The sequence below is a fragment of the Pongo abelii genome, chromosome 3 (genome assembly GCF_028885655.2).
Source record: "Pongo abelii isolate AG06213 chromosome 3, NHGRI_mPonAbe1-v2.0_pri, whole genome shotgun sequence".
Lineage (NCBI taxonomy): Eukaryota > Metazoa > Chordata > Mammalia > Primates > Hominidae > Pongo > Pongo abelii.
This window is the reverse complement of record NC_071988.2, coordinates 207706386-207732501: the sequence shown is the minus strand read 5'-3', so window position 1 is coordinate 207732501 and position 26116 is coordinate 207706386. Positions and strand designations below refer to the sequence as shown.

Here is a 26116-nt window from a genome sequence, read left to right as displayed (position 1 = left end):
TGCTTAAACCCTTCAGGAAGGCATTAGGTTAGTGTTCTCATCTATGAATATGATATGAAGTGTGTTGTCTTAAAAAGGCACATTAATAAAAATTAACTATAAAGATAGATTAAAATGAACAATTATGATTTTGAAATCTAAAATAAATTTTGATAAAATCTGAAAATATAAAACTCTTATCTCAAAAGAATTGGGATTACAGGCATAAGCCACTGCACTCAGCCTAAGAATAAGTATATTTATAAGGCTTTTTTGGTAACATTATCAATATATAACCATAGATTTTATTCACCTATGTGTACTTGGTAAGGCCATTCCTATTCTGAAGACAAATGTATTCAATATTACTCTTTGATTCACATTATACCCTTGGTAATGTGTTTACGATATTAATTGCACAGTGTTAGTTATGAGGCAGGCATGAAAAATTCCTTTAAAACCTTAATTGTAAAAATTATCTGTACCATCTGCACTCCTCCTTCAAAAGCCAGCTATATGTCTGGCTTGACATAGTTCCCTCCACTTAAAAAAAGTGGGGAGGCCCAAAAGAAGAGTCTTGTAGCCTTCTACAGACTCATTTCCAGCTCTAGGCAGCCTGGACTGGCAGAAGGACAAGTTCTAACAAAACACCACGTATTTGTCCATTTTCACAATGCTGATAAAGACATACCCGAGACTGGGTAATTTATAAAGAAAAAGAGGTTTAATGGACTCACAGTTCCACGTGGCTATGGAGGCCTCACAATCATGGTGGCAGAAAAGAGAGAATCAGAATCAAGCAAAAGAGGAAACCCCTTATAAAATCAGCAGATCTCATAAGACTTATTCACTACCACGAGAACAGTATGGGGGAAGCTGCCTCCATGATTGAATTATCCCCCACCAGGTCCCTCCCACAACGTGGGAATTATGGGAGCTACAATTCAAGATGAGATTTGGGTGGGTGGGGACACAGCCAAACCATATCACACCATTATCAAAAATAACTTCCAATGTATTTTTTGATATTTAGATATTTTACATTTCCCTTTTAAAACACAAACCCCACCAGCCCCTGCCCCTGGTGAATGAGGGCTATCAATACCTCACTATGAATTACAGTAAGATATTTAAATCATGTCTTTTAAGAGCAGATTTTTTTTTTTTTTTTTTTTTTTTGAGACGGAGTCTCACTCTGTCGCCCAGGCTGGAGTGCAGTGGCACACGATCTCAGCTCACTGCAACCTCTGCCTTCCAGGTTCAAGCGATTCTCCTTCCTCAGCCTCCCGAGCTGGGATTACAGGCACGCACCATCATGCCCAGATAATTTTTGTATTTTTAGTAGAGACACGGTTTCACTATGTTGGGCAGGCTGGTCTCGAACTCCTGACCTCGTGATCCACCCAACTCAGCCTCCCAAAGTGCTGGGATTTCAGGCGTGAGCCACCATGCCTGGCTTAGAGCAGATATTTTTAAAAGAGATAGGGCAGGTGAAGGAGAAGAGATAACTTGGGGACTAGCGGGTAAGGCCTAGGTGGGATGCCCCAGGAGAGGCAGCTTGACAGCTAGAGAGGAACATGGGAGGACACGAAAGACTGACTTCATCCATCTTCCAACTTCAGAATTTTTATAAGATACTCAACTAACAAGTACATTCCCCTCAACCCCTCAACTCATCTTGGGGCTGCCATTGGCTAAATAACCTGATGCTTTACATAAGTCACAAATAGAGGGCATGTTATCATATAAGCTGAAGCATTTGCCTCACTATATCACGTGTATATATTGTATCTATGTAATAATATAAATGGATCTAACATTTATCTTTGATGTTAAGAATGCTTTAGTAGGCTATGACACTTGGATAGCTATCAATCCAATTTTCAATACTTCTGAGAAGAAACAGCAAGAATTTATTGTGTACTTTCTACCCTTCCAGCAGTCTCTTCCACTCCTCCCCTCCAACCCTGAAATTTTTTAACATTAGCAGTAAATGCAAATGACAGATTGCACTCCAGGATTTTATAAAATGTGTAAACATATTCTGCTCAGAAACATAGATCTAAAAATATAAATCAACCACGTGTTATTAGCAAATACTATTTATTAATTAAGTAGTAGTATTAAAATAAGGAAGAGAATTAGAGTTGCAGGCTTAAATTTCTTTTAACTGCTTGAGCTATCTGCTCCATAACATCTTATATTTTTTCCATAATTAGCTCTTGATAATAAATTACTCATAGTTAAGATCTAGAAAGCTACTTGTCTTCCAGTTGCTAATAGGATGGTACTGAAGAAGTCTTGTAGTTCTTTGAATTTAGTGCCCTAAAATTGGAAAATAAACACACATTAATTTTATAGGTGCAAGTCAAATACCTGTACATTCTTTTTTTTTTTTTTTAAGACAGGGTCTCGCTCTGTTGCCCAGGCTGGAGTGCAGTGGTGCAATCACAGTTCACTGCAACCTCAACCTCCTAGGCTTTTAAGCAATCCTCCTGCCTCAGCCGCCCAAGTAGCTGAAACTACAGGCATGTGCCATCATGCCTGGCTAATTTTTATATTTTTTATAGAGACAGAGTTTTGCCATGTTGCCCAGGATGGTCTTAAAATCCTGGGCTCAAGCGATCTGCCTGCCTTGGCCTTCCAAAGTGCTGAGATTACACACATGAGCCACCATGCCCAGCCTATCTGTACATTCTTATAAAAACTTTTTTCATTAAAAAATTTAAAACAAATATACTTTGTAACATATTAACAATCCAAAATCAAAATTTTCTCATCAACTTAAAACACTTCATTTTATTAAAGCCATATGTACTTAGAAGATACAATTTAAGAAGGAAAACGATTATGGAATCAATTTTAAATTCTACTGTCCAAAGGTTTACTGGTTTTAAAATTAGGGTAAAAGAAGCTAGAACTTGATTCAGGATAATGTTTTGATAATGTATCATAAAAAGAAAGAGATTTCAATAAATTCAAAATTACTAAACGGAAGATAAAATTCACATTTTTCAAAAGAACAATCACTTATTCTTCTCTTTCTCCCTGTTCCAAACATATATACTAACAGCATCATAGAACTTTCTCAGGTTTATTCTCTGGATAGAAAAGGACACACAGAAAACCTGAAATACTGCCACCCTTCCCACACACAAAGTTCCATCTATCAGAGGGTGGGTGTGGTGAGGAAAATTCTAATTTTACAGTCTGTTTATTAGATGAAGTTGGGCAGAGTAGTGATAGGTGGCTTGCCAGAGGTTAAAGGTTAAAAGGATAGAAAAAAGCTCCATATCTTTACCAACTTTACCAACTAGCCCACAGAGAATAGCATTCCTGTAGACAACAGTTTAAATTACATACATTTACCCTAATATCTAGGGGAATCGTGGTTCAGTGACACAGATCAGTTTTTGTTAATTCAGAAAATGTGAATTTTGCTAGGTCAGAATCAATTTTCCTTACTTATTCCACAAAATTGTCACCAAAGTGCTACAAAGAGTAGATACAATATGCAAAAATCAGTCATCATCGTCATCTATATTAGCTTATTATAATAAAACCCATATGAGTTAAGCTACCATTCAAAATGTATTTCCTGCCGGGTGCAGTGGCTCACGCCTGTAATCCCAGCACTTAATCCCAGCACTTTGGGAGGCTGAGGCGGGCGGATCACCTGAGGTCAGGAGTTCGAGACCAGCCTGACCAACACGACAAAACACAGTCTCTACTAAAAGTACAAAAATTAGCTGGGCGTGGTGGTGGGTGCCTGTAATACCAGCTACTTGGGAGGCTGACACAGGAGAGTTGCTTGAACCTGGGAGGCAGAGGCTGCAGTGAGCCGAGATCACACCTTTGCACTCCAGCCTGGGTGACAAGAGTGAAACTCCGTCTCAAAAAAGGAAAAAAAGACAAAACGTATTTCCAAAACCTGTTCTTTCAAACCCATATATAGTATCAGCAAGACATAGTAGGCTTGGAAAACTTAAATTGGCTAATTATTGAAGCTAAGAAGGACTATTCATTTCACCTGCATTACCCTCACTTATAATAGCATCTCATACATTAGTGATTTTGTATTAATTGCATAGTTTAACTTCTATTCGATGGTATCATAGCAATTTAGAGCTTCTGTCAAAGTAGTATTGGAGTTTGGGGGGTGGTTATTTTATTTTACGTAAAATGTGAATGTACTATGCTTCCAGTTAATTGCAGTGATACTATATTACTGAAATTGAATTCATAGGAAAGACACTGGTTCTAATACTCCTAATGAGATGCATACATGGCTTAATACAGATATCATAGTATTGGAGGCCACTGAAATACACACAGCATTCTGTAGTTAATGCTAGTGACACATACAAGTGCTCAAGAAAAAACTTCACTTGACAAATGCTTTATGCACTTGCCATTTGGGACATATTGAGATAAATGTTTTGAAAAAATATAAAATCGGCTGGGCGCGGTGGCTCACGCCTGTAATCCCAGCACTTTGAGAGGCCGAGGTGGGCGGATCACGAGGTCAGGAGATCAAGGCCATCCTGGCTAACACGGTGAAACCCAGTCGCTACTAAAAATACAAAAATTAGCCGGGCGTGGTGGCAGCGCCTGTAGTCCCAGCTACTCGGGAGGCTGAGGCAGGAGAATAGCGTGAACCCGGGAGGCGGAGCTTGCCGGGAGCCGAGATTGCGCCACTGCACTCCAGCCTGGGGGACAGCGAGACTCCGTCTCAAAAAAAAAAAAGGAAAAAATATAAAATCAAACATAGCTATATGTAACAAAATAACTATCATACAAGGTATAACATATATGGAATGACTATAACACATAAAAGAGATTCAAGATAGAAGTTCAGTAGAAGCTCCATCTGAGGATATTAGCAGACTTCAGAGAAGAGATGATAGAAGATAGAAGGCAGAATGAACAACCTTACCGGCAATGTAGTAGAGTAGGTTAAAAAAAGTACATGTATTTCATGAGGCTCAAGAAAAAGATGCATGAAAATAACAAGAACGACAACAGGAAAGCAGGTGATAGCCACCTTACAAGGGGCCTTCGGTTTTTTAAGCAAATGTTTGAAACTAGATGGCATCTCAAGCTAATTAGTCCCCATGAAACCGGAGGATAACTTCAATATTTTTTTATAGAAAACACATCTTAAAGTACATAAAATACAGTAAAATCATGTACATCACAAAAAATGTTGTGGGCTGTAGATACTATGTCTGAAGTAACAAACTATATAACATTTAAATTTTTCCTTATGTAAAATCATTTTTTTCTAATCTTGCAAACTCTCAACATAAAATTTAGTACTAGGTAGTCCCTGAATGATATAAAGCTTAAGATGCCCAGAAATTTTTTTTTCAACTTAAGCAACTGACTAGATTAAAATAATTCATTCAGAAAATTAGATACATATTGAAGCTCTAAATGGATGTTGAGCGAGAGAATAAAGTGAAAAAAGGCCACTGTTAGGTATCCAGGGACCACAGAATCTTCTCAGTAATCTCATGAGCAAGAAGAGTAGTACAAGTATGAACATCATCTATGTTAGAGCACCCCAAATTATCAAAGTTTTAAGACAGTATCAACTTACTATGAAGTCTTCTTTCCCAAAAGAATTCAAGTATTCAAAATCATATTTCTGATTAGGTAAAAGTTAACATAGCACTGGTATTTTTAATTTATAAAAATGTTAAGTAATTTGTCTTTAGCGGATTAGTTCTGCTGGTAAATACATTGTTCTAAAGAACTTAACGAGTAGTCAGTCAGAAATACACCTTTGTGCCAGGCGCGGTGGCTCACGCCTGTAATCCCAGCACTTTGGGAGGCCGAGGTGGGCGGATCACCTGAGGTTGGGAGTTCGAGACCAGCCTTACCAACATGGAAAAACCCCATCTCTACTACAAATACAAAATTAGCCAGGCATGGTGTCACATGCCTGTAATCCCAGCTACTCGGGAGGCTGAGGCACGGGAATCGCTTGAACCCGGGAGGCGGAGATTATGGTGAGCCGAGATCATGCCATTGCACCCCAGCCTGGGCAATAAGAGCGAAACTCCGTCTCAAAAAAAAAAGAAATACACGTTTGTAATAAAGGGTAGTTTTATCTTTGTGAAATAATACTAATGTTAGTATTATAATTGCTGTCCCCAAGTGATAAAGATGTACTACTGTTTTTATAAATGAATGTAAATTTAATGTCCTTTAGACACAGAATAACTGTTTTTACTCCAAGAACTTTTTCAGTTTTGAGAGTATACAAAACCTGGATAAAATTGAAGTTTTAAGATACCTTGATAATATAATTTTTCTCAAAGCATTATAGTTATGTTGGCATTTTTAATTAACCAGAATATTTTCTATTTTCATAGGTTATCTCAAAGTTAAAGACAGAACTCTCAAGCATCATTAGGATTCCTCACGATTGCTAAGAAACTCCCTTCGAGAAATAGCCAATGTTAATTGTACTGCTAACTGAACTATGAATATCTAACTAGTCTCAAATAACTCCTAACGAGGCGCTACAGATTTGCTTTAAAAATTATGCACAAAATGGTTTGGTGCCGAAAACTTCAGCTTTTCCAGCTGGGAATTTCAGAAGATGGGGGAGAACTTCTACAAGGGAGGGCAGGTACCTGCACATGGAAGGAGCTGAGATGTCTAAAGTCACCCACATTTGTCATTTAAAAAAGTAATATATAAATAAAAGATACTATTTTGAAGAAGGATAAAAGTTGGAAACAATTTTTTCTTGGTTTGTAAGCTAAGTGTAAGATATTCCCACCTTCTGACATTCAAAGTCATTATACTTTCAACTGGTCTGCTTTTTGGTCCACTTGGTGGGTGGAAAATCTTATCATCTTTGCCAGAAATATTTGCCAATTTAGCCACATAAGGGTCAGCAGAATGTGATGGGTAAGGATCAAATGTTCCTGCCTTCATTCCACCAGGCTGCAAAGAAAAATGAGACAACTTAATGTGATTTTGTAAAATGCCTCTAAAAAATTAGCTTGTAAAGAAGTTCATACATATTTTTGGAGACTGTGGAGTTGGTTTTAAAGAAAATGATACTGTTTAATTCAAATACCACCAAAAGGTCTCCCTACCACCAATTTTATAGGGTCAAAACATCATAATCCAAAAGCTCTCTATAAAAATGACAATGTTTATAGTAAGGTAACAGTCTAAACTATTGCCAAGCATTAATATTTTAGAGTTTATCAGACCAGGCTATCACTTAGTTAGAAAGTGAGTCTATTAGTAAGGGAAATCCTAGGTCAGATGTATTTTGATAGAGAATGGGGAACAAGCAGTGTGGCACAACATGAGTTTACTAAATGCCAGTCAATGATGGAGAAGATACTTTAAAAAAAGTAATAAGCAACAGCACAAAGAAATAGAAAGTGAGAGGAAAATGCTATCTACTTTACTTTTCTTGTAGTCTATTAAGAGAAGTCAATCAAAATATTTTTCAACCTGTACACAAGACAGAAATATTTGCTTTGACTTCTTAAACTGATTTGACAGAATTTTAAACTTTATATTCTATAAAATCACAGGAAAATTCTATAGAATCATAATAACCCATTTAATTAGGCACCTTTTCTTGTAGTATCTATGCCAAATATACATGAAGATTTAATTCATTTGAAAGATACAGTTATAAGTTTTCAAGTTTTCCAGATTGAAGACACATGGATTATTTTAAAGCTTACAATAACAAGAAAACTTAAGAAAGTTTAAATAAATTAATTTACAAGTATAAAAGCAAAATGAATGAATTAAAAATAGAAAAACATAGGTTAAATAAACCCAAGTGATGCTTTAAAAAGTAAGTTCATAGCTAAATCTGTAATAGAATGAAGAACAAAAAGGAAGTGAGGAAAGTCTATATTTAACATCAAAAATATAAAATAGGCCAGGTGCAGTGGCTCACGCCTGTAATCCCAGCACTTTGGGAGGCTGAGGCAGATGGGTCACCCGAGGTCAGGAGTTCAAGACCAGCCTGGCCAACATGGCGAAACCCTGTCTCTACCAAAAATACAAAAATTAGCCGGGCGTGGTGGCACACTCCTGTAATCCCAGCTCTTAGGGAGGCTGAGGCAAGGGAATCACTTGAACTAAACCTGGGAGGCAGAGGTTGCAGTGAGCCAAGATCATGCCACTGCACTCCAGCCTGGGCAACAGAGCAAGACTCCGTCTCAAAAAAAAAAAAACATATATATATATACATATAAAAAATAATATTTCTGTAAACCCCAAAAACCTGAATGAAATGACTGATTTTCTAAGAAAATATAAATAATCTACATTGACCAAAAAGAGATAGAAAACCTACACAAAACAGATCGAGAAAGAAATGTAAGAATTGAGAAAATTAGCAGAGCCACCCTGTAATATGGCTAAGCTGGGAACGCTTCACTGTGAATTCTTTCAAGTCTTCAAAAAGCTGATATTTCTAATGCTATTAAACTGCTATAGAACATAGAAAAACAAAGAAATTACCCCCATTGGTTTAAGATGCCTGCATCCACTTGTACCAAAATAGAACAAGGCATATACATAGTCTTAAAAATACAGACCAATCACACTTCAAATTATTCATGCAAAAATACTTAATAAAATATTAGCAAATAAAACACAGTATTATATTTTAAGATTAATACAACACAGCCAAACGAGATTCATTTCAGGAAATATTGTTATTCAGCTTATGACAAGTAAAAAGTGGGGAGTGAAGGGATAGTCTAAATAGATTACACCATTTGATAAAATTCAACATATATTCAATAAAATTCAGCATACGTTCCTGATTTATTCCTATTTTTGGCAACTATAAAAATGAAAAACTAAAGGTATCCCTATTAAAGTCAAGATTAAGGCAAGGATGGCCACTACTGCTGGCTTAAGGAACTGGGCATGAGCATGACATAAAAAATACATATATATGAGAAGCGGGGGGAGCAAAATTATTTGCAGATAATATAGAGCTGCAGAGCAAAAGAGAATCAAGAAAATAACCATTAGAACACAAAGTTTAATGAAGTGGCCAGTTATTTTGTAAAAATCAAATGTTTTCATAATGACAAATAATATGAAGGAAAATATGATGGGGAAAAACACTTATTGACCAGAATCTTAAAATAACTAGGAATAAATATAAGATATATTTATTCTATGCAATATAAAATACAAAACTCTACAAGGGAGATAGAAAGTTAAGGAGCTTATTCCTAGATCTGAAGATTCAAATTATAAATATGTTCATATATCCAAAAAAAGAGTAAATTTTATAACAAAATATCAAAGTTCTTTCTCTTTTTGGAACTTTAGAAAATAATTCTGAAGTTCTGGAGAATATGACAGAATAACCAGCATAACTTTTTTAAAGAGTAAGAAGAGACTAGACCACTTACTATTAAATATAATAGAACTTAAAAGGGTTTTTTGGGCAGAAATAAACAAATAGATGAGTCAAATGGAATGAAAACTCAGAAACATACCTTCAAAAATAAGAATTTTGGTTTGATAAACATGGCATTTCAAAGTAATGGTGTTAAAAATGAATTATTCCATCAGTCATATTGGGAACAGCTTGATTTTTTAAAAATCAGTTTTATTAAAGTCTACTTCACCTACAATAAACTATACCCATTTAAAGTGTACAATGCTATGAGTTTTGACAGATGTCTACACCCTTGAAATGACTACCACAATTAAGATACAGAACATTTCACCCCCTGCCCAAAGTGTTCTCATGCCCCCAAACTAAATAAAAGCTGGATTCTTACCTCACTCTTTACATCAAAATGCATTTTAGATAAATATTTAAATGCAAAAGGATATTTTTAATATTAAAATTATTAATTTCTTATTAATTAAAAATTAAAAGAAATTAGAATTTTAGTAGAAATTTTAATTTAATTTCTTTTAGTAGAAGAAATTAAGAAGCCACATTATTCTAATATTGGTGGTAAAGAGAGCCACTCTGAAAATGACATAAACCTTACCAACAATAGACGGAGAAATCCGACTACGTCAAATCATTAAACTCCTGAACAGCACAAAACATCATAACCAAAGATCCAACAGATTAAAAAAATTATTTTCAACACAAATAACAAAACTAGTACCCTTAACATATGAAGAGATCTTATAAGATATCTTACAACATTAAAAACATAAACTTTGAAATACAAAGTCTGCAAGAAAAATGAAGAGGCAATTTACAGAAAAAAAAAAGTATTGACTAAGGTTTATAAACTGCTGGAGCATTTTAATTTTTATTCTCACTTGTTAACTTCTGCAGTAGGAAGATAGTTCATTTTAATTACCATTTCAAAAACTAAAAGATGGTTTGGCTTTTTATGGTTTTAAGAAAAACTAGACCTAGGGTCTAGAGAAGCACTTCAAAAATTCATTATGAATTCACCAGGCGTGGTAGCACGTGCCTGTAATCTCAGCTACTCTGGAGGCTGACGCAGGAGAACTGCTTGAACTCCAGAGGCGGAGCTTGCAGTGAGCCGAGATCATGGCACTGCACTCCAGCCTGGGCAGCAGAGTGAGACTCCCTCTCAAAAAATAAATTATAAATTCAAATACATTTGAAGAGACTAATAATTACTTCATGACAAGGGCTTCATTATCCCCTACACTATTCATACTTGGTGATTTCATGTAATTTTGTAAAAGTGGGTCCGATGATTCTTGGTATCCATACGAACAAAAGTTTATTATTTACATGAAAAAAATCATTTGACAGCAAGAGGCACTATTTCTTTATAATACTCAATTTTTTCACCCTAAAACTGTAAACTTACCTTTTTACCAGGAGAAGAAGGTTTAAAAGCATTCGAAATTGATTCTTTCTTCTCTTCTTTTTTAATTGGTGGTAAAGGTTCCTCAGAAAAATAAGGATTAGCGTCAAAATAGTCCCTCGGGTGAAGATTTAACTTAAACGGTGCTCCTTTAAGTAAACGATGGTGTTCTTCATTCTCTTTCTGTAAATTAAAGAGTTTGAAATTACATAGCATAAATTTCACAAATTGAAAACAACCCAGAGTTAAATCTTTTACATTTTAATATAAACATGATTCTTAAATCCATCCTGCTGGGTGTACTTTTTTAAAACATTAATTTGCTATGTTCTATTTTTATGATACAAAAGATATGCCTACTTACAGACAAACAGAACTATGCTTATTCATTTTGGATACAAATTTATTTGCAATACTGAGACTTTATCACCTGAACGAATCTATATTAACTATCTGTGCAGTATGATGCAGTATAACAAGACGTGTCTCTAGTTCAAGCCCTTCCTGCTTTGTAGCATTTCTCAGAGACTCTGGGAAAGTTACATTTTAGTGTCACATCTTCTTCAACTGTAAATGAGAACATTATTATTTCCCACTTAATGCTGTTGTAAAGATTACATGAGATTATGTATATATATGATTTTATATGTATATATGAGATATGTATATAACACTTTTATAATTTAAAAAATTATATGTATATATGAGATTATGTATATATATCTCATATGTGTATATATCTCACATATACACATATACGTATATGTATATATATCATATATGTGAGATATATGTATATGTGTATATGTGAGATATGTATATATAACATTCTTATAATTTTTAAAAATATTTTATATGTATATATGATTATGTATATATATCTCATATATACATATATGAGAGTATATGTATATATACATATATGAGAGTATATGTATATATACATATATGAGTATATGTATATATACATATATGAGAGTATATGTATATATACATATATGAGAGTATATGTATATATACATATATGAGTATATGTATATATACATATATGAGAGTATATGTATATATACATATATGAGAGTATATGTATATATACATATATGAGAGTATATGTATATATACATATATGAGAGTATATGTATATATACATATATGAGAGTATATGTATATATACATATATGAGAGTATATGTATATATACATATATGAGAGTATATGTATATATACATATATGAGAGTATATGTATATATACATATATGTATATATCTTACATATACGTATATGAGATATAGATACATATATGTATATGTGAGATATGTATATATGTATATATTACGTGTCTATATTTTTTTGCCATCTAGTATTCAAAGCAAAGCAGCAGTCATGTTTTCCTCTTATGTTGTAATCTTTTCTATTAGACAATATTAAGTATAAAAATCACTGGCTATTAATAAAGTAGCAAAAAATCAAATTATGAAATATAGATTCAAAAAACTATACAGTGAATATTGATACTTTTTTCACTTTTGCAATATAAAATCTGATATTTCATCATTCAACAAACTGAACTGAAAACACTTGATAAATGAAATCTAAAATAGATAGTTACTTGAGAGAAGACTAACTTTCGCTACTAGGAACCTGCTGTAGCACTTTCAGAATCCTTTCCTCTTTCGGGATTTTTCTCTTGCCCTTGCTTGTCCTCTTCCTTTCTCCAGCTTGTAGGACATTCATTCATTCTTGGTGATCTGCTCTCCACCCCTCCATATCACAACAATGGTACTGAAAATTTATTCTATTGATCTTTTTGGACAGTGTTCCCGCAAAATTTAGTTGTCATGGGAATCACTTGATAATTTATTTAAATTACAAATCACCAAGCCCTTCCCTTAAAGATTTCTGATTGCATTGGTCTGCTGTATGGCCTATTAATCTGCAGTTTTAACAGTGATTCTCATGCATGTGATTATAATGTAATGTTTTAGGATCACTTTTTGCTAGAGCATGGTCACCTTTTACCAGAAGAATACTGTATTTGTCTTACCAACCCCTGCCCTAGAATGTTCAGTTGAGTACTGGTCAGCAGACGTATGAGAAAACTATTCAAAGCCAAGAAAAGAACGACCAGAAAGAATGTGAGGTAACAGTGTCTGGCTCTCACACAGAGCCGAGAATTGTGGTGGTTGCCATCAGCTGTGCAAGAAAATGTTCTAATTCACAGGGCATCAGACGGAGTACCTAGACAGGTCTTGCTTCAGTAGTGGGGAATAAACAGCCCTAGATTGAGCATAGGTCCTATCACACCTAACAAATCTTAAATGCGAGACCTGAAAAGATAAAAACCATTTCTAAGTAATGTGACAGCATTCCAGAAAAAGCCCGAGAATATTTATAAGAATACAAAAATATACAGCACTCAACGAAGTAAAATTCCCAGTATTCGACATCCAATAAAAAAATTGCCAGTAATTCAAAGTAGCAAAATATGACCCCCATACTGAGAAGAAAAATCAATTATTTAAAATCAACCAGGAACTAATACAGATGTTAGCATTAACAGAAAAGGGCATTAAGACAGTAACTATATCCCGAATGCTCAAAAAATTAAGTAGAGACAGGTAAGACATTAAAAATACTCAAACTCCTAGAGAGCAAAACCACAATGTATAAGATGAAAAATATACTGGTTGACATTAACAGCAGATTGGACATTACAGAAAAATAGATTAGTGAGTTTGAAGATGCAGCAATAAAAACTAACCAAAATGAAATACATAGAAGGAAAAAAGGACTTTTTTTAAAGTTAATAGGGCGTTGGTAAATTGTGGGACAATTTCAAGAGACCTAATGCACATGTAACTGGAATTTCTGAAGGGGAAGAGAAAGACAGATTAAAAAATCTGAAGAAATAATAACTGGAAATGCTCCAAATTTGATTTGAAAAACTATAAACCCATAGATCCAAGAAGCTCAATAAACCTCAAGCACAAGAAGGATGAAAGAAAACAACACAAAGTCACATCATAATCAAACTGCTTAAATGAGTCATTAAAAGAAAAGTGGCCAGAGGAAAGGACATAGTGCATACGGAAGAACAAAAATGAGCCTGACAACAGGTTTCTCATCAGAGACAAGTCAAGCAGGAAGACAGTGGAGTAACATTTTTTAAATACTAAAAGAGAAAGCAAGATACATTTTTCAAAATTACTTTTAGAATATTAGGAAATCTAGGAACATAAAATTTCTGACTTATGTATAAGTTCTAAAAATGAGGATAAAAGAGCTTTTTCTGTTAAGAGAGAAAAGTATGTTATACCCAATAAGTATAGAGTAAAAGATTAATTACTGAGCCACTATAAAATTCCACTGTATGTAGTTATGTAGTATGTATGCAATATTATTCCTACAGATGAAAACTAGCTTATATACAATTTTATAAGGCCCAAGATTTCTGCCCAGTTTAATGAAAACTGTTCCTGAGTTTGGACATGCCCATCAGCAAAATGGTCATTATTCACTCACATTCCACTGGTATTTAAAATTTTTTACCATAGCAAAACTGTTAAAGCCTGCGTGCCTATAAAAACAAAATCAAAAACTATAAAGTGATTGCCATTTAATGCTTAATGTCCAAATTAACTTGACTTTTCATTACTACCAGCTTTCTTTATGTTATGTTGATATTGTGAAATTATGTTCACATGGTTCTAAAATTTGTAAGGGTTGCTTTATTTATAAATAGACATTCCCCATATAAGTGAACAGGTCTCATTATAAGTCAAATATGGTACACAGTGAGTGTAAGAGGCATATGCTAGTACATTTTAGTTTTTATCTCTGCCATTTAATAAATTGAGCAGTTTTCTCCTATCCTTTCACTCTGTCTCCTCATAGGATTCATCCATTCTCAACCTCCACTTTTTCCCATCACCCCTCCACTCCTCTATCCCATTTGCTCATCATAATGGCTTCTTGATCAGCCCAAAAGTATTACAATTACTTTTGCAGGCACAGATAGTAGGGTGTGGTGGGAATATGGCTAAGGGTCAGGATATGACTCTTTATTAAAAATAGAACATAGTTGATCAGGCCAGGCTAATAGAAGTTTCACAGCTAGTTTGGAGAGATGTAAAATAGATGTGGTAAACCATAGCAAGAGATAAAATTCATCCTGGAAGGAGCTGAGAGGATATACAGCAAGATATGAAAATCTAATAAAAGGGTAACATTATCACAATTCATAAACATGAGTTTGCCACTGCCCCAGTGATACAAATAGATAGTACAAAACAAAATTAGATCTCAAGTGAATTATTATTATTATTATTATTATTTTTGAGACGCAGTCTCGTTCTGTCACCGAGGCTGGAGTACAGTGGCACGACCTTGGCTCACTGCAACCTCCGTATCCTGGGTTCAAGCGGTTCTCCTGCCTCAGCCTCCTGAGTAGCTGGGATTACAGGTGCCCGCCACCATGCCCAGCTAATTTTTGTAAGATTAGTAGAGACGGGGTTTCACTATGTTGGTCAGGCTGGTCTCGAACTCCTGACCTCGTGATCCGCCCATCTTGGCCGCCCAAAGTGCTGGGATTACAGGTGTGAGCCACCGTGCCCGGCCTCAGGTGAATTATTAATATCGAGTTAACTAAATAAAAGAAAGGCTGAAACATTCAAAACAGATTTTTTACCTTATAATTTAGTTTTGCTGCATCATAGAAGTCGGCAGAATGTGAAAACTGTTTACCTATGGTAATATTTGCATAGCTAAGGAAGCAAAGTAAGTAATGGTGACTTCAGAGTTCAGAAATTTAATTTTAAATTTCAAAACAAACGATATGACAAAGTATTAAAAATATCTTACCCATATCCAGTTCCTTTCTTTCCCGGGTTTGTGTATAAATTCTTTCCAGGTGCCTTATATTTTTCTCGAGGTTTTGACTGTGCGCTGAAAAATGGGACTGGACCACCTATTGTTCCATAGTAGCTTCCTAAGCCACATCTTAAATACAATTTTTTGATGTTTTAAAAGGAGGAGGTTAAAATGGCAAAGTTTAAGTCTATTTTATCATAATTTTTAAACAGATTGAAAAAAAGAGAAAAAATGCTAGTTTTAATCTAATTTCATTTTCCTTATTCTTCAGTCACAGATTTTGACATATGTTTTTAATATTTTTATTATTATAAACATTCTACAAAAAATAGAACTGCATAATTCTTAGGAAGTTAGAATCATTCTCATTAATTCAGTTAACTGTAACAATAAACAGAGTCTTTTGTGTTTTTAGATTAATTTATGGACACTTTATGGCAAGTTAGCTAATAAATGGCTAATTACTTCTGACTATCCACCCACAAGAAACTACACTTTCAAAACAAATATTTAAGACTGCTGTTTCCACTACTGACAGAAAGTGACTTATGGAATTTGGGTGCTAATTTTCTTCTGTTTGGTTTATATCTCGTAACTTCACTGTAGAAAAAATTAACCAAATATTTTCTTTTCTTCCATTTTAATGTTAAATTTTCTGGGCACACAGTATCTATGTAAAATCATCAAAGTATTTACTATCCAGCAATAAGGGTAACTAATGTTAGCAACAGTCATAGTCTCTAATTCTTAAGTTACCATTGAAGTAAACAAATTTTAATAATCAGAAAAAGGTCTACAAGACAAATGAAACCTTATTACTATCAAAACTTGACACTGTTCATACATCTGAGTTAAAAATTTCAAAAACTAGAAAGACATCAACATTGATTGCTTATTGTCAATACCTTCAGTCTACAAATGGTAGGAAAGCATATTTTAATTAATCCCTCTTTATTAACCTATATAATGAAATTCTAAAATACAACAAGGAAATAGAGCAGGGATAATGCAGATAAAGGAGAACTATTCACAGACAGGCATAATTTACCCAAAATGTGATTTAATGCAAGCATTAAAAGTCATTCTATTTAGAATTTATTAAATGCCTACGGTTCCGGGGGTGGGCATGGTGGCTCACGTATGTAATCCCAGCACTTTGGGAGGCTGAGGTGGGCAGATCACCTGATGACAGGAGTTTGAGACCAGCCTGGCCAACATGGCGAAACCCATCTCTACTAAAAATACAAAAAACTAGCCAGGCGTGGTGGCCTGTGCCTGTCCATCCCAGCTACTCGGGAGGCTGAGGCAGGAGAATCTGGCTTGAACCTGGGAGGCGGAGATTGCAGTGAGCTGAGATCGCGCCACTGAACTCCAGCTTGGATGACAGAGCCAGACTCCATCTCACAAAAATAAATAAATACATATATAATAAATGCCTACGGTTCCATAATTTGGTGTTCAATAAGTGCCTGTATAAGGGTTTCTTATTTATAACACCAGTCTCTCTTTTTGGAAACACTTTCTGTATCCACTAAATTATAGATGTTTTTCACATATCTGTGAATTATTTTAAAAAAGGAAAGCTAGTCTAATTATAAAACTGTTATTATTTCTTGGCTGACAGATGAATATAAGCATATTATAAACTAATGTATCAAGGTAGCAATTTCCAATTATTACCACATGAGTCAAAGTTTATCACAGGCAGGAGAAAAGACTGAAAAATAGGAAAAAGTTATTTCACATATTACATGAAAAAGAAAGAAAGTAGTGACAAAAGGAAAAAATCACATTTTTAAAATTTATATCTAAGAAAATGAAAAATTTCAAGAAACAGTAGTAATAAAAAATAATTCAAATCTATCCAAAGTGTCAAAAGGTAGAAAAAGATGAAATTAAAGAAAAGAAGAAAATCCTCACTCTTTTTTTATTTTTTTTCAGACACGGTCTCACTCTGTTGCCCAGGCTGCAGTGCAGTGACACAATCTCAGCTCACTGCAGCCTCAAACTCCCGGCTCAAGCGTTCCCCGCAACCTCAGCCTCCCGAGTAGCTGGGACTAAAGGCATGCATCACCACGCTGGCTTAATTTTTGTATATTTTGTAGAGATGGGTTTTTGTCATGTTGCCCAGACTGGTCTCAAACTCCTAGACTCAAGCAATCCATCCACCTCAGCCTCCCAAGGTGCTGGGATTACAGGCATGAGCCACTGCACCCACCGAAAATCCTCACTCTTTTTTTGTTTTGTTGTTTTGTTTTTGAGACGGAGTCTCTGTCGCCCAGGCTGGAGTGCAGTGGCATAATCTTGGCTCACTGCAGCCTCCGCCTCCTGGGTTCAAGAGATTCTCCTGCTTCAGCCTCCCGAGTAGCTGGGATTACAGGCGCCCGCCACCACGCCCGGCTAATTTTTATATTTTTAGTAGAGACAGGGTTTCGCCATGTTGGCCAGGCTGGTCTCAAACTCCTGACCTCAGGTGCTCCGCCCGCCTCGGCCTCCCGAAGTGCTGGGATTCCAGGCGTGAGCCCCCGCGCCCGGCCTCAAATCCTCACTCTTAGTAGAGACAATAATTTTGGCTGACGTTGCCTGCCAGAATTAGAAGGAAGTATAAGTTACACAAAGTAGTTTTACTAGACTCAAAAACACAGCAAATAAGCACAAAATTAGACTTCGGTTATCATCTATCAAATAAATAAACTGAGAGACTCAAAGCTTTGAGTGTGAATGAACATTACTTCTTTTTTCTTTTTCTTTTTTTTGAGATGGAGTCTCACACCGTCATCCAGGCTGGAGTGCAGTGGTGTGATCTCGGCTCACTGCAACCTCAGGCTCTGGAGTTAAAGCGAGATTCTCCTGCATCAGCCTCCTGAGTAGCTGGGACTACAGATGCGTGCCACCATGCCCTACTAATTGTTTAGTTTGTATTTTTAGTAGGGATGGGGTTTCACTGAACATTACGTTTTAAGTCTCAGTTATGTAACATTACATTGACTTCATGGTCTAATGTTAAACTAATTTAAAGGGAACATTGACAGTTGTCACAACTAAGATACTGATAAACCTCATGAGAATATCTTCACAATAATTTAAAAATAATGAATTTTTGATCAATTATTTTCCTCATCAAAAAAGAATTTCTGGCCAGGTGTGGCCCAGAACCCTCCTCCACTTGAATCCAGGAGGCAGAGGTTGCAGTGAGCTGAGATCATGCCACTGCACTCCAGCCTGGGAAACAGAGCAAGACTCCGTCTCAAAAGACAACAAAAAAAATTTATCCTAATTCCACATTTTTTTTTTTTTTTAGACAAGGTCTTGCTCTGACATCCAGGCTGGAGTGCAGTGGCTCAATCATAGCTCACCATAACCTCAAACTTCTGGGCTCAAGGGATCCTCTCACCTCAGCCTCCTGAGTAGCTGGGACTACAGGCACATTGCTACCACACCTAGCTAATTTTTTAACTTTTGTAGAGATGGGGTCTCTCTACATTGCCCAGGCTGGTCTCAAACTCCTGGCCTCAAGCATTCCTCCTAGCTCAGCCTCCAAAAGTGCTGGGATTATAGGCATGAGCCACTGCACCCAGCCTCATATTTTTATTTATACTTCTTTAACAGCAGAAAAAATAGTCAGGGGCATAGACATGATAATTAAAGGCAATTTTTTCCCCCAATCTGACTTTGCAAGGTTTTTGAACAAATTTTATTATTTAGGTTGTTTTTATTATATCAACAAATAGAGCATAGTGATATAGATAATCCAAAATTTAATATGATAATGAGAATATATTTAATCAAGATTACTTGTCAATCTAAATCATCCAATACAACTATCTCCACCTAAGACAAACTAAGAATAATACTTAAAAATTCATCTTACATAAGTAAGTCCTACAGAAAAACAAATATTTAATTTAGGGATAAAGGTACAGGAAATATATTTAAGACTTTTCCCAAAAAACACTTACGGCTTTTTCTCCCCACTACTAGGGAGGAAGGCTTTGCCTAGATTTTTTTTGGCTGCTTCCATCCTATCCCGTCTCCTCACTTGATTCAGATTTATGTAGCCTTCACCTTCAAAAATCCTTACAAAATGGGGATCAAAATAACCTGCCTGAAGATCTGACATTTCTTTGGATCCTCCAGGTAGCATCTGTTTATTTTTGCTTGCAGCCTCATTAAAGGGTCCTTTAAAAATAAATTAGGCATATTATAATTTTGAGCTGACTAGCAATTAAAGGACATGAAAAATAAGATAACAATTTCCAAATATGATTTGGGCCAATTATGAATTTTGAGCTCTAAAGCACTGTTTCAAAATATTCCCTGAAAGCTCTGTGTGAATGGCTATCTTGACAATAAGACCTAAGCGGTTTTCATCAAAACATGTTAATATGTAAGGTCTTGATTATACACTCTGAGTTTTAGAGCTGGTAGAGAGCTTAAAGTGATCTAATTCAATGTTTCTCCAACTACAGACTAGAAAGCACTGTGTGAGATGTCAGTGAGAGTGTGTGCGTAGGTCGAAGAGAAGGGTGTTTCATACTCAAATTGAAGCAATTCCTCTCTGGGGCATATACTCAAGACACATGAATGTCTATGGCCACTAAAAGACATTAACAAGAATGTTCATAGCAGTTTTATTCACAATAATCAAAAACATAAAACAGCCCAAATGTCCATCAACAGGAGAACAGATTTTTAAACTGTGGAATTTATACAGTGAAATACTAGTAGCCCAGTAATTTTTTAAAGGCTGTTTTAATAAGTATTTAGAACTTCTTTCATAATTTAGATCTAGGAGAGCTCTATTTGAGGAGAGCTTTGGAAACATGGAGAATTTTTTGAAGTGTACACAATCCTTAATTCAACTGGCTATTAAAATGTGAATCTGTATCACTGACTTTTTTTTTTTTTTGAGACAGAGTCTCACTCTATTGCCCAGGCTGGAGTGCAGGCGCGATCTCAGCTCACTGCAATCTCCACCTCCCAGGTTCAAGTGATTCTCCTGCCTCAGCCTCCCAAGTAGCTGGGACTGCAGGTGTGCACCACCATGCCTGGCTAATTTTTGTATTTTTAGTAGAGACGGGGTTTCACCATATTGGTCTGGCTGGTCTTGAACTGCTGACCTCATGATCCACCCGCCTCGGCCTCCCAAAGTGCTGGGATTACAGGCATGAGCCACCATGCCCGGCTTGTATCACTGAGTTTTCTAAACTTTTTTTTTTTTTTTGACAAGGTTTCCTTCTGTCACCCAGACTGGAATGCAGTGGTGTGAGCATGGCTCACTGCAGCCTCAACCTCTTGGGCTTAACTTCCTGCCTCAGCCTCCCAAGTAGCTGAGACTATAGGAGCAGGACACCATGCCCAGCTAATTTTTGTATTTTTTGTAGAGACAGGGTCTCACTATGTTGTCTAGGCTTGTCTTGAACTCCTGGCCTCAAGAAATCCTCCCACCACCACCTCCCAAAGTGCTGGCATTACAACTGTGAGCCCCACACCTGGCCAACTTAAATTTTTGAAAAGGTAATGCACTCAAATAGTTCCAAATTCAAAAGTATAAACATTTTCACAAGAAGTCTTTCTCCTATACTTGGCCACCCAATTCTTCTTCCACAGGCAAAGAGACTATCATTTTGTTTCCCGAAGAATGTTCAGGCATGTTCAAGTGAATGTTTTTATAGATATCCTTTTTCATTTTTTTAAATGCTGTCTCTAAGCATTGTTAATGCTTAGCACACTATATAGACTATTCTGCACCTTGCTTTTTTATTTAACAATGTATCTTGGAGATATCTCCAAATCAGTGTTTTATTTTGTATTATTATATAGAAGTAATTGGATATCCAAAAATTGAACTGAGACATTTAAATATGTATGTATATTAGCTCTTTTTATTATTTATGACTTTTGTAAAAATCCCTCAGCCATTCACTTAGCATTTCATTTCTCAGGAAGGTAACAATGGATGGCCTTCTTGGATGCAAATGTAAATGCTGTTTGCATAGGGGAGTGTCCCATCTAACCAAAATATTCTCGGAGAAAATTGCCAGGCACCTTTGAAAAGAAATCAAATTACCTATGAGGACAACAAATGAGGATAGAGTACCCTAATAAAACAAGATTCCTATTCTGATAAAATAAAGTTATTGCTGGGTGCAGTGGCTCATGCCTCTTAACCCCAGCACTACGGGAGGCTGAGGGGGGAGGGTCTCTGGAGGTCAAGAGTTCAAGACCAGCCTGGGCAACATAGTGAGAGCCCCAGCCCCCCAACAAAGTATTTAAAAATTAGCTGGGCATGGTAGTGTGTGCCTGTAGTCCCAGGGACTCAGGAGGCTGAGATGGGAGGATCCTTTGAGCCCAGGAGTTTGAGGATGCAGTGAGCTATCATCAGGCCACTGGCACTCCAGCCTGGGTAACAGAGATCCTGTTTCTAAATAAATAAATAAATAAATGATATCGCTTAACTCCATTGAAATTTTACATGTTAACAAACTTTAGAACTAAATGCTTTAAAATATAAACCATTAAAAAATCATTTCACTTAAATATTAAATTCTAAATTTTATATAGAAAATACCCACTATTCGTCCATAGAGAAAAGCAAATATACTTACGATTAAATTGTGACACATATTTATCACCCACAGTAATATATTCCATCTCACTAAAGAGGCCAATCCTTTCCATGTCCGTCTTCCCTCCTTCCGCAGGCATGGTGGCGTCTGGTGGTGGTGCTCTCTATACCGCTGACTTCAAAAGTTTCCCTAGGGTCACTTGTTTTATAGCAAAGTCCTACTTTACATTGAAAATAAAAATAAAAGGGAAAAGTTTAGAAAAAAGTGGTCACTAATTTCCGGTTCTAATTACTTTCAGTCTGAGAGTTTTAAGGCTTACTATAAAACAATAGCCTCATACTCTACGGGGAAAGAACCTACTCTGTGGGGTGGGGGAGAATACTGGGATTCAAAATTATCCATATGAGCCCTCCCCCTTGACTCTCCATGTGAAGTGCCCACAAATTACAAAGGAATGTACAAGATATCATCGATTACACTGCCATTTATCTGTTGGAAATGATAAAATTATTACTGTATGGTGTATTATAAACAAATCCTTCTTTTGAGAAGTTCAGGGTAGATTTTAAAATCATAATTATATAAGGTAGACATTTTTCCAGTTTAAATACAATGATTTCAGCATCCTGCATTGTCCCTTATATTGAAAATATAACAGCTTTTCAGAATGCACAACACATCTAGGTATTACCCTACAATTCTTGAGGGTTTTTTTCAAGTTTAAATAAACATAATAAATGTGTCATTGGCAAAATTATAAAGGGAATGGGGAAGAGAACAATTATTTAGGCAAGATAAAAAACAAGAAAACAAAAATTCCACAATGAATTCTGAGTATTTGTTAACAGGTATACTTCAACTCTGAGCTTTCTTTGGAAATGACCACTTCAAGCAAAGGTGAAATATTAAACATGCAACTATTTAGAAATTAATTTTTTTTAAGACAGAGTCTCTTTTTTTTTTTTTTTTTTTTTTAAGACAGTCCCAGGCTGGAGTGCAGTGGCATGTTCTTGGCTCACTACAACCTCCGCCTCCCAGGTTCAAGCGATTCTCCTGCCTCAGCCACCTGAGTAGCTGGATTACAGACACACGCCACCATGCCCAGCTGTTTATGTATTTTTAGTAGAGACAGGGTTTTACTATGTTGGCCAGGCTGGTCAACCCACCTCAGCCTCCCAAAGCGCTGGGATTACAGGCATGAGCCACCGCGCCCAGCCAGAAATTAATTTCTAATAATAGACATGTTCTTAAAAAAAAGGAAGAGGCCCAAGGAGCTAAGAATACTTACCTCCATCCCATCCTAAAGTTTTTAAAGCACCAACTATGAGCTAAGCACTGGGCATACACAAGTGAAGAAAACAAACATTGGGTTAGTCCTCACAGTTTGTAATCCAAAGTAAGAACCTTTTTTTTTTTTTTGAGACAGAGTTTCGCTCTTGTAGCCCAGGCTGGAGTGCAATAGGATGATCTCGGCTCACTGCAACCTCCGCTTCCCAGGTTCAAGCGATTCTTCTGCCTCAGCCTCCCAAGTAGCTGGGATTACAGGCGTCTGCCACCATGCCCAGCTAACTTTGTATTTTTTTAGTAGAGACGGGGTTTCACCATGTTGGCCAGGCTGGTCTCGAACTCCTGACCTCAGGTGATCCACCTGCCTCAGCTTCCCAAAGTGCTGGGATTACAGGAGTGGGCCACCGCGCCCGGCTGGTAAGAACCTTTTACCTTAAATGTATTTATTTATTTGCTTATTAAGATGGAGTCTCGCTCTGTCGCCCAGGCTGGAGTGCAGAGGCGCTATCTCAGCTCACTGCAACCTCCGCCTCCTGGGATCAAGCAATTCTCCTGCCGCAGCCTCCCGAGTAGCTGGGACTACAGGCACCTGCCACCACGCCCGGCTGATTTTTGTATTTTTAGTGGAAACGGGGTTTCACCATGTTGGTCAGGCTGGTCTCAAACTCCTGACCTCAAGTGATTCACCTGCCTCGGCCTCCTAAAGTGCTGGGATTTCAGGCATGAGCCACCGCGCCTGGCCTTTTACCTTAAATTTAAAGCAAGCTGTTTGAGTGCCTCTCTGCAAGCCTGCCTGAAACTGGCTCACCTGAGCATGAATCCTTGCTAATACGTAACACCAAAGGGGCAAGTGAAGATTCATTTTAAACTAAAACATAAGCAAATACAACGCCCTTCCCCACATCCTACCTCTTCCATTAATCAGGGATGCTTTAAAACCAAACTTCAGTCAAGATTTAGTACTTTCATTTACCTTATATTTCAAAGCTCCACCCCCCCCTGCCCAACCACAAAGGATTCCTGTGCTGCTACTGGGGCTTAAATGTCTCAGGCCCTATGTCAGCCAGCCTCATCTGTCACCATGGAAACCCTCTCCGTGGCCCCTTGGCTGCAATTGTTCTCTTTCGGTCCTTAGGCTGGACTCTCTCCAGCCACAGGACCATTGTCCATGCCCTTTCTCTTTAGCCAGCTACTTCAGCGTGCTGACCCTTTCTCTCCCCATCCCGCCCCTCGCCATTAACACTGATTCTTCGGACTGCTCAGTTTCTTAATCACTTCTTTAACTCCATCACAGCTGCATGTACTTCCTTCCAAGCCCTCATCGTGGTTGTCTGCTAGGTCATCATCTTACTTTCGTCGTGAGGGATCCTTTCACGAACAGCTGTTTGCCCCATAAAACTTGGCTCCACAAGGGCAGGAGCTGAGACAGGTTCCTCCCTCTCACGGTATCCCCGCATCTGCGCAGCTCCCGGCACACAAGCCAGCCAGGGAGGAGGGAGGGAAGAAATCCTTGTCTAGAACTTTCCCACTAAACTTTTTTCTTCTTTTTTTTTTTTTTTGAGACGGAGTCTCGCTCTGTTGCCCAGGCTAGAAGTGCAGTGGAGCTGTCTTGGCTCTCTGCAGCCTCTGCCTCCGGGTTCAAGTGATTCTCCTGTCTCAGCCTCCCGAGTAGCTGGGAATACAAGCACCCGCCACCACGCCCGGCTATTTTTTTTTTTTTTTTTTTGTATTTTTAGTAGAGACGGGGGTTTCACCATTTTGCCCAGCCTGGTCTCGAACTCGTAAGCTCAGGTGATGCGCCTGCCTTGGCCTCCCAAAATGCTGGGATTACAGGCGTGAGCCACCGCGCCCGGCCCCGCCACTACTTAACTCTTCTTGAGCAACATTTACAAAATTATTCATTCATTTATTTAACAGATATTCTGCAAACCCCTTCGGGTCAAGCTTGCTGGTAGAAACTAGAAACACAGATTTAAGAAGGCATAGATGCTGCCCGCAAGGAGCTTACAATCTATTAGACAAGAAAATAGACCATAGCCGAATTACGGCATGTTCCCTTGGAAAAGGTACGGATGGAGTGTCAGGAGAGGTGAAGAAGGGGCAGAAAACTGGAGGAGGTCATGGGGAGTCTATTTCCCAGGAAGGAAACGGAGGCTGGGAGGTGGCAGGTATCTAAGGGACAACACCTGGCGTCCGCGAGGACCAAGTTACCTCTCCCGAGGACACCCACTCCGACAGCCGAGATCAGGTTGCCCCAGCTTGTCCACGCTGAGGGAGCGGCGAGGGTTCCCAGGCGCCCGCGACACGCCTGGGCTGCGAAGCGCCTCTGCACGTTCCACAACAGCTGGCGTTTATTGTGTGATATGTTGCCCCGGGTACAGGAGAATCCATTCCAAGCACGCTGTGGGGGGATACGAGGAGATTCGAATCCGCATAGAAGAACACACAGAAGGATGCGTGCGTCTGTAGGACAGAAAAGACTTAACTAATAGAATTTACCAAACGTAAGTCTTGGGCTACCCCCGCCTCGCCGTCGGCGAGGGACTGTGGTGTGGTACGCTCCGTGACGTCATACCGCCGAGCATG

General features: G+C 37.4%; 3 protein-coding genes across 11 annotated transcripts in view; 1 reads left to right on the top strand and 2 right to left on the bottom strand.

Moving 5' to 3' along the window:
• CCDC110 (coiled-coil domain containing 110) overlaps window positions 1–6726 on the top strand; it is a 28880-nt gene extending 22154 nt beyond the window's left edge. Inside the window, exon 8 of one of the 2 annotated variants that reach the window (XM_054554799.2) lies at window positions 6360–6726. In XM_054554799.2, coding sequence (XP_054410774.1) covers window positions 6360–6400 — 41 coding nt within the window. In that variant the 3' untranslated portion in view covers window positions 6401–6726. The remainder of the gene's footprint in view (window positions 1–6359) is intronic. The other variant, XM_009240512.3, reaches the window with a different exon arrangement.
• Window positions 2066–25893, bottom strand: CFAP96 (cilia and flagella associated protein 96). Of its 3 annotated transcripts, none has more exons than XM_002815347.5 (8): window positions 25742–25893; window positions 22283–22463; window positions 19634–19853; window positions 15666–15803; window positions 15493–15568; window positions 10809–10988; window positions 6773–6939; window positions 2066–2304 (listed from the first exon to the last, which is right to left on the bottom strand). In XM_002815347.5, the coding sequence occupies exons 2-8, from the start codon at window positions 22380–22382 to the stop codon at window positions 2256–2258; spliced, it is 930 nt and encodes a 309-aa protein (XP_002815393.3). In that variant the 5' UTR covers window positions 22383–22463; window positions 25742–25893; the 3' UTR covers window positions 2066–2255. The 3 variants fall into 3 exon arrangements, with proteins under 3 accessions (XP_002815393.3, XP_024101580.2, XP_024101583.2); XM_024245812.3 differs by having other exon boundaries at window positions 22283–22460; window positions 25742–25879; XM_024245815.3 differs by having other exon boundaries at window positions 22283–22460; window positions 25717–25856.
• ANKRD37 (ankyrin repeat domain 37) overlaps window positions 23626–26116 on the bottom strand; it is a 31670-nt gene continuing 29179 nt past the window's right edge. For 3 of the 6 annotated variants that reach the window (XR_010139833.1, XR_010139834.1, XR_010139831.1), the window contains one exon: window positions 23626–25993. The gene's annotated coding sequence lies outside the window, so the exon portion shown is untranslated. The remainder of the gene's footprint in view (window positions 25994–26116) is intronic. The other 3 variants (XR_010139835.1, XR_010139836.1, XR_010139832.1) reach the window with 1 other exon arrangement.

What these genes read in the sequence shown, in the direction of transcription:
- CFAP96 (XM_002815347.5), bottom strand. Translation starts at nt 22,382, where the DNA reads ATGCCTGCGGAAGGAGGGAAGACGGACATGGAAAGGATTGGCCTCTTT. An exon ending in ATATGTGTCACAATTTAATC is followed by an intron (nt 19,854 to 22,282) that starts GTAAGTATATTT and finishes TTATTTTTAAAG; the next exon opens with GACCCTTTAATGAGGCTGCA. An exon ending in CAGCAAAACTAAATTATAAG is followed by an intron (nt 10,989 to 15,492) that starts GTAAAAAATCTG and finishes TTTAATTTACAG; the next exon opens with AAAGAGAATGAAGAACACCA.